The sequence below is a fragment of the Nestor notabilis genome, unplaced genomic scaffold (genome assembly GCF_000696875.1).
Source record: "Nestor notabilis isolate BGI_N333 unplaced genomic scaffold, ASM69687v1 scaffold24110, whole genome shotgun sequence".
Taxonomy (NCBI): Eukaryota; Metazoa; Chordata; class Aves; order Psittaciformes; family Psittacidae; genus Nestor; species Nestor notabilis.
The window spans coordinates 106100-114516 of record NW_009912875.1 but is presented as its reverse complement, the minus strand read 5'-3'; the positions used below and the strand labels follow the sequence as shown (position 1 = coordinate 114516).

At 42.0% G+C, this 8417-nt stretch overlaps 1 protein-coding gene across 1 annotated transcript in view; it reads left to right on the top strand.

The window, feature by feature from the left end:
• The window catches only part of LOC104411331 (putative bifunctional UDP-N-acetylglucosamine transferase and deubiquitinase ALG13), a gene marked incomplete at its 5' end in the record, with an annotated part of 22521 nt that overhangs the window by 9604 nt on the left and 4500 nt on the right, over nucleotides 1–8417 (top strand). Inside the window, 10 exons of the mRNA XM_010021728.1 lie at nucleotides 120–247; nucleotides 917–1154; nucleotides 1318–1431; nucleotides 1645–1801; nucleotides 3837–3966; nucleotides 4426–4461; nucleotides 4597–4651; nucleotides 5282–5354; nucleotides 5640–5811; nucleotides 6434–6556. Of these exons, the coding sequence (XP_010020030.1) occupies nucleotides 120–247; nucleotides 917–1154; nucleotides 1318–1431; nucleotides 1645–1801; nucleotides 3837–3966; nucleotides 4426–4461; nucleotides 4597–4651; nucleotides 5282–5354; nucleotides 5640–5811; nucleotides 6434–6556 (1226 nt within the window). The remainder of the gene's footprint in view (nucleotides 1–119; nucleotides 248–916; nucleotides 1155–1317; nucleotides 1432–1644; nucleotides 1802–3836; nucleotides 3967–4425; nucleotides 4462–4596; nucleotides 4652–5281; nucleotides 5355–5639; nucleotides 5812–6433; nucleotides 6557–8417) is intronic.

Below are 8417 nucleotides of genomic sequence, written 5' to 3'. Positions count from 1 at the left end.
ATTTCCACACGTGCCCTACACTCCAGTTTGTGGGTTTTTCTGTTTTCTTCTGTCTTATGTTGTTGTGCAGTTATACACATTGTATCCTTGTGGCACCAACCTTGGTGTTCTTCCTGCAGGCATGCAGTTCCTTTGGCAAGCTTGAAACCGGTGACACAAGTGGCACCTGTCCTTGCTTGGAATATGGTTTCCACCAGAAAAGGAGGAACCTATCAGAAAATAGCAGGTGGATACTTCTCAGGAATAGGTTTGTACAAGGTTTCCACAACCATTCCTTCCCTTGGAGCCAGGGGGAAGTGGGGGAGACACTTACAGCAGTTTTAACAGTAGCAGTTTTTGGACATTGGGAAATGCCTTAAGGCTGTGATATAAAACTTGCTCACTGCAGGGGTTTGATGTAAAGTAACCCTTTAGACAGAGAGATGAATTTGCCTTTGCAAAAGAGCAAATCCATTGAAAATACACAGCAAAGTGGTGTTGCTCTGAATTACTGAGGAGAAATTTGGCACTTGAAAACCAGATACAAAAATTAGGTCTGTGAATCAAGAAGCTTGTCTGGTTTGACCTTAGCAGGGGTGAATGAATGGTTTAGAGTTTCCCCAGCCGATTAAACATGGACTGTATTTTTTTAATTTCATAAAGGGATTTTAACACTGTGGTGAACACTGGTTTGATCAGCTGAATTTGGAACATATTCACATGTGAGATGTTTGTATTCTGCTCAGAACTTAGAATGCTCCCTGGAGCCTTCAAAATAAGGGTATACTTTAAAATGCACTTTTTCTGTGATAGGCCATTGACTCTCTTCTCTGAATGTCCAAATATTGACACTTCTCAACTGATAAAGAGAGCATAGCTCTGGAGTCAAGTGTTTAAGGTGTAAATCTATCTTTTCTGTCCTTAACTGAAACTGCAGATATGGATGTGAAGACACGGAAGAGAATGTCTAAGAAAATTCGTGGAAAGGAAGTTTTTATGACTGTGTCTTACAGCAGGGGTCATGCAGTTCTTCCACCCCGGCTACAGCATGGTGTTCCTTTGGGGCACTCTGCTCCACTTCATTGCTCACAGGGTGGTGGAAATATGCCACCTTATGAACCCTGTCATCCTCAGAACACTCCTCAGAGACATAACCGTGGATTTGGGATGTCAAGGTATGAAGCCTTGAAAACCTGTCTGAGATCACCACTTGTTTTCTATTTATTCTTGCTACAGACTAGTTAGGAAAGAGTTTGTGCTATTTAGTAGTAAAACTGCAAATGAGTTCCATCTGAGAGGCACTTCCTGGTAATTCCACCTTTTACCCTCTGAACTTAGGGGATCTGCCCGATTTATAAACAGGCACAACATGGTTGGCCCTCAAATAGCATTCTACCCCAGTCCAGGAAAGAGATGCTATCAGAGCTATGACAATTTCTCCTGCAGGTCCTGGTAAGTGACTACAAACCTCTTTACAAAATGTTGCTCTAAAAGAGCCGGGGAGGATGGTGGTGCATGGAGGGCTGAAGTGGCTGTTTAGTGGCACAGTATGAAACAGTGGGTTTATTGTGCCTCTCCAAAAACCACAGAGTTAAAATTGAGCAATGAAACCAAGGTGAAACTCCAGATGGTGGCAATTCTTAATCTCCTTTCTTGTTTCTAAAGCTCATACAGCCGTAGCTGCCGTCAGATGCAGTGTGTGAATAAGGAGTGTCAGTATGGGTTTGTACCAGGGAGTGGAGATGAACCTCAAGGACCAGAAGAAACTATAACTTTCTATGAAATAGAAGGAGAGGATGACACTGCTTTTCCTACTTTACCAGTGAGTTACTACCAAAAGATATGTTAATATCTCTCAAAGGGTTGGGAGCTGTACCAGCGCACAGCACTTGTTTACCTAAATACACAGCAGGTTTGTTTTGTTGTTTTTCCTTTTCCCTTGGAATCAGCAGTAGCAGTGAATGTGTAGCAGTGAAATGAGTCTAGGTCCTGTAAGAAACCCTGCTTGAAACCTCAGTTTCTCTAAATGTTCCACTTCTTTTTCCCTCCCCTCACCAGCAGCACTTGTTTTCTCTTTAGTGTATTTTCATAAAAGTAGGGTCATATTTCTCCTTTCTATTGCAGTTTGAAAACAAAACAAAAAAAATCCTTTCCTCCTGTGGATGTCTGTCTCTAAATAGTGTGGGAGAAAGCTTTTCACTTGTTTGCCACACTGTAATTTATCATTTGTGTAACTAAGATTCAGAAAGCATATAGTGATAGCCTGGATTATGCCTGTGAATTTGTAGTTGTGATGTTTTGGGGCTAACATGTTGTTCCTGTAAACCATTTCTTCTGCTATAGAAACAGGAGAAAATTCCAGATAATAGGCTTCTAAAACAGTCTTTCTGTCAGATAGGGGATAAAGTGGGCCAGTGTAGTCTTAAAGTTTAAATAAACCTTTTACTTGTAGTCTAACCCTAGTACAAAGCTGGATATGCTACAGAGAATCAACTGATATTTAGGGAGCTGACTAGGAAAGCAGAAGGGGTTTTTTGTTTGTGGGGTTTTTTTTTTTGTTTGGTTGGTTTTTTCTTTTGTTGTTGTTTTGTTTGGGTTTTGGTGGGGGTTTTTTGTTTTTGTTTGGTTGGTTTTTAAGAAAAACCCTGGTAGGTTTGAATTTTTACTGTGTTGAAGCAGTGAACTTAGCAAATGTTAGACTTGCATTTGAATGAGAAAGAGGGAATCTGCTCACGGCTGTTTCAGCAGCAGCCATTGTTTAATTTTTCCTCATGTGCCAGATCTGTAGGCTTTGCTCTGTTTTTTCTTCCAAGAGTATCAAGGAATAAGGACAGATTATCCTGCAGTGTTTTTTCCCCACCACAAAACCAGTACAGCTCACTAGCTTTTTGTCCCCTTGATAGACTGTATACCTGCAGCTCCTAATGAATAGTTTTTCATGTTCATTCAGTGACTTTGTATTGTCAATGCCAAAGCATTTTCTCTGTCTCTCCCTTGTCTTGTTTAGTCAAGGAATAAAACATTTCCTGGGGAAAGATGCATCTCACAGAAAACTCTGCCATCCTACTAGAGGCCTGGTGGGAGAATCTTCTGACTTACCACCTCTGCTTCAACCTTGGAGATCTTACAAGCCTCTCTGAGCACTTTATCGATCTCATAGTCACCATGTCTTCTGAGGAGAATTTTGAGTGTCACCTTAGCCATCACAAAAGAGTGAATCAACTTCTTTTACTTGAACATCTAGATTCCTGCTTCAGAGATCTTTTAAATTTTGGTGCAGCTAAGGACTGACTTCAACACAATGTCCTGTGAAGTGTTAAGGAGTCCTGTGGGAAACCTGAATGGGTGCTGCTTTCTGAAAGTCAGGCTTACATTTGCTATTGTGGCTAAAGAAAACCTTTTTTCCATGCAATTAGTGTAGTGGATGCACTGATCTGGTGGTGGTGTGGTGGGAGTGCTCCAGCATGAGGAGAACAGGAGTGTTTGTTGGGGGTAGCAGTCTTGGCTGTTGTCTGGGGACTGCTCCTTCCTTTTGAGCTCTGAGCTTGAGATAAAGCTGGCAATGCTCTGGGAGGGAACAACTTGACTGTATGGCACAGGGCAGTGGTAGGTCTTCAGAAATGAATTACCTTAAGTATATTAGGCAAAACCAAAGGTAAAGGCAAGAAACGAGTCAGTAACCATTCTGTTGCAATCAGGGTGCATAGGAATGGGCACACAAATGGCAATCCTAGCAAGATTTGGTTGCAGCAAGCTTGGTCTGCCAGCCTGTATCTACTCTGTGTGTGTGTGTGTGTATAGAGTATGGAAAGGCTTTAAACTGTTTCTAACTGCATGCTTTTGATTTTGCTTTCTAGAGCCAGGGTAGCCCTGCTCCCATTATCCATGGTACAGCAGGATTCTGGGTAGCAAGGAGAGGCCCAAACTCAGATGTGCCTAACAAGCAGATCCTGAATTCCTGTGAGGAGGAAGAAACAAGTGAAAATGGTGAGTTCTTAAAGCATTAGTGGGTGAACAGAAAAGGCATGTTTAGAAGATCTTAAAATTGTCAAAGTAGGTGCCTTACATCTCCTACAGATCTATTTGTTGGGAGCTTTGAATGTGTGTGTGAGCACAGTATATTTCTTTGTTGTCTGTTAGAACTGTGTCACTTCTGTTTGAGTTTACTACACCATCACCCTTGTGATTGGGTAGGTCTGCAGCAAGCAACGTTGCTGCCTAAAAATGCATGGATGCATGCTGTGAACTTGGTAATGGCAACCTTAGTACTTGGTGGAATAACAAAATGAGCATATCTTGAGAGTTCTTCTATCTTTCCTGCACAAAAGATGGTGATCCTGAAAGCAGCTCATTAATGGATACACTGAAATGTAATTCTGGTAACTTCAGCTTTAAGCTTTTTTCTTTTGCCCTTTGAGTCAAAGATTCCTGTTCTCTCCCTTATAGGGAAATTCCATGAAGAATACATCTGTTCACCTCCAGGTAAGTAAAACTTCAGTGTTTACTGCTAGAACACTTGCTGACTGTAATGCACTCATTGTGATCTTATTTCTAAGTTTCTGAAGCATTAGATTTAAAGCTGCTTTTTTTCCAATTAATTTTGCCAATGCTTTCCAGGTCCTGACTGTGACACTGCAACAGTATTTAGTTCAGCAGAGCCTACAGAAAACTTGGTAAGCTTTAGTCACTGGCTGTTCAGATTAGGAATCCCTGAAGTATGTGGCATTCCTTACAGAAACTGTTCTTGGATACAGGCTTAACATAGTAGGTCGGAGAGCTCTTGTGAAAGAAAGGAATGATGGTTTTCTTTATGTATTCACCACCCCCCCTTTCCTCCCTAAATATGGAGGGTTTTATCTAAGTCTGCAAGTACAGTCTGCATTGCACAAGCTACATTAATGATTTTCCACCTTCCCCTCCACAAAGAGAAAGTGTGTAGTTGAGTGCTGTTTACTTTTCTTCTTTTTCTGCTCCTGACAGCACTTGCTTTTATCGTGCTACCCTTCAGTTCCTATTGCAGTTTGTATTACTCCTCCACTGTGGAACTGGAGAGATCTCACCTCTGATAGAACTGATTGTGGAATTCTTTTTTTTAGTCTGAAACTAACTCTTTAGTCACCTGCTGGTCTGCAGTGGGTGTGAAAGCCAGTCCTGTGCTTGTCACAATAAAACTGCTTTTATTCAAGTTACAAAAGATCCCCTGTGTGTATATAGTCCATAAATAAATTTTTTAAAATAAGGGTATGGTGTGTGTGCCTTGGGACTTTTTTTGCCTCTTAAATGGACCGTGCTTTACTTTGGAATCCCTTCAGGAAGAAGGGGCAGTCTCTGTGTCACCTCAAGATGGAGTGACTTCCTACAGCTGTTCCCAGAAGGTAGTATCTGGTACTTTATTGTGGTAGCCCTGTGAAGAGGCAACCACTCTGCTCAGTTAGTGCCAGTTTATGGGGTCCCTTTACCTTCCCCTTCACAGCATCTTGTAGATGGGTGAGAAGATGCCTTGCAACTGGTATTTTCAAGCCAATTTTTAGAGAACTTGGATAGTTAGCTGCCTTACAGCTAAGACTTCCAAGATGCATTTATGTGAAGTGAGAATCATGTGATGTTTCCATAGTGTTTGTCAAAGCAAGTTGTCTTCTGACTGACTGACTCTTTTCCAGGTGATGGTGAATTCTGCAGCTATCTCAACCTCTACAGCTGTTTATGCTGCTCCAGCTACAGGCTTCTCCTCAAATTCTGCTGCCTCCACTGCAGCCAGTGCCACAACAGCAGTTCCCCCACAAACAGCAGTCCAGCCGGTCATGGTATCTCCCCCTTCTATAGGGAGGCCAGGTAGAGTGTGCATGCTACGGCTGTGGACATGGATGTCTGAGGTTTAAGCTTTGGCTTAAAATGACTTAGTAGTCATCGTAACTTCACTGCTCACTTCTTGCTTTTGTGTTTTGAAGGAGACAGTTGCCTCTGAATTTGCATGGGAATTGGAGGTATCTGCTTTGGGTTCCCCTCTCATCACCTTTAGCCGCCAGTGTCAAGGGTTGTGCTAGAAAGCTCTTTTCAGAAGGCAGAAGTTCATGGCAGCTCCCTTCTCCCCAGTTTCCTACAGTTAATTTTCCTCTTGAGTTAAGATACTTGTCCTGAGGCTTTCCTTTCCCTTCCAGAAGAGTCTCTGGCTGTCATGGTTCAGGATCCCCACAAATGCCCCATTAATTCTTGTGCCCTTATTTTGCTCCTCTTAGTTACACGAAGCTTGCAGATAGACTTACAGTTAAGGCTTGTGAGATTGGAACCTTCCCATCTGGTTTGAAAACTTCTGGATTTCTTTTAAAGTGATTACTAAAGTTTGTATGTAGGGGCACTGAGATGAGGAAGAAGTGCTTGCTGAATTGTGTAACTTAGCATCTTGCTCATTTGACATGCCATTGCAAAGCTGACTTTTGTTTCCTTCTAATTGTAGCAGTTTCTTTGGTGCCATTGCCAATTTATTCAGCCCCTCTTCCTCCAGTCAGTGAGGTGGGAGAAGCTGGTGCCGTTCTTCCACCTTACTCTTGTGATCCCAATGGCAGTGATCTGCCTCGAGGTAATGACAGTATTTTGTGCTTTTACTACTGCTGCTCTTCGGCACGCTTCTGACTCGTGTTCTCCATGGAAACTTCACAGAATACCTATAGTGAGAAGAAATGGCTCTTGGCAGCTTGCAGGGAGTGAGAAATAATGTTATGGATGCTTATGCTAAAATCGATTTAGTTTCCAGTTCTGAATAGCAAGTTCGTATCTGACTCAAATATGTGATTACCACAGCCTTAAACAGCATCCTAAAGAAATTAATACCAAGGGAGAGAGTGCTTGGTCGGTATCATACTGGTTCTTGGTGGAGGAATCATTTGTCTGATAACTGATTTAAAAAAAAACCCAAACAATTTCTTTATAGTCATGCTATTGCATAATTGAGTGGCGTGTTGTGGTGTTCTCCTGTATGGGTTCAAAAAGTCATTCTGTGGTGGTAAAAATGGGGCATAAAGTGTAGGGTCATGTTGGTCCGTGCGTGCACAGCCCTCTCATGTACTGTTACCAATTAGGATGGTCTTGAAAGTGCATTTTGGCTGTTAAGCAATGAGCGTGCAAAGACCAACCTAGCATCAACAGCAGGGCAGCTCAGAAACAACTTTCAGCTTTATCAGCTGAAGGTGGACTTGATTTCGGAAGTGGTAATCCTTAGTCAATTTGCTCTTACAATTTAAGAATATCAGCTTACTGATTGCATCAGACAGCTGAGCTTGCTAAGCTGTGCAACGGGCACTGAAATACTTGATGGTTTTGTTATTAATTTATCCCTTTATTGTCTCATGTTTATGGTTCACAAGTCATAAATAGAGCCTGTAATTCACAGAGCTTTGTGTAATAACCCAAAGATCAAGCTAAGTGCCTCAGCTACAGGAAAAAATGGTACTGCTTGCTTTTATGCTATGTAACTTATTTTTCTCTAGATGAGGAATGCTGTGAGGCCCAAGTGTGCCACCGTTGCATCACTGCACACATCTCAAGAGGCAGATAAGCTGCAGCCTACCCTTAAGAGCAGCAGTCCAAAACTGGCTGTTTATGATTTTGTTGTTCAAGTAGTTGATATATCTCTGCACACTGGTTAAAGTACACAGGGTATTTTTGATGTCTTCTGTACACTGAATATGTTGAAAGTCTGTGCATCACAGCTGGCTTGTTCTAATAGCTATAGATAGAGCAGGTGACAGGACTTTATCAGACTTGCTACCTTCAGTTCAAGTTCCTGAATCTCCCATGTTCTCTGGTGTAGATAGTAGCTACTCATTCAGGGGCAAGCAAGGGAAGGAACTGGCTGCATATCCGTAGGGACTGTGAAATCCACGTGCTCCTTTTTGCACTGTTGTGAAAAGTGTAGTTTCACTATCACTGTGATTTGATTTCCTCCCCACCTCCTTCCCCTGAAAACCCCTATCCTTGTAATAGGCTGAATTTCAGCTATCTGGCAGTTGCAGCTTTCATTGCGTCAGAATGTAAAGCTTCTGGCTTTTCTTCAAAAGTGAATAAACAAAAATATATTTAAACAAAATCTATTACTTGAAGATGGAGCATGAAGTCTTTTAGTAATGCAAATTGTTTCCATGCTTGATTCAATGTGTTGCCATCTAAATTTGCTCTGTTGACCCTGTGTATGACTTTCTTCAATGTACTAATCCTAGAGGGCTAAATTCAGGTAAGATGAAGAGCTACTCTTGATATCTGCAGTTCAGGTAGCTGTATCTGGTAGGTTGCAGAATAACTGGGCTGAAAAGCCATGGATTCTTTCAGTTGCATTTACCATGTGATGTGCTTGCCAGAAGTTGGCATGTTCCAAAACACTATGGCAAGGCTGCTCAAAGGCCTGCTGCTTTCACAGGTACTGCTCGTGTGCTCTGCAGGAACTC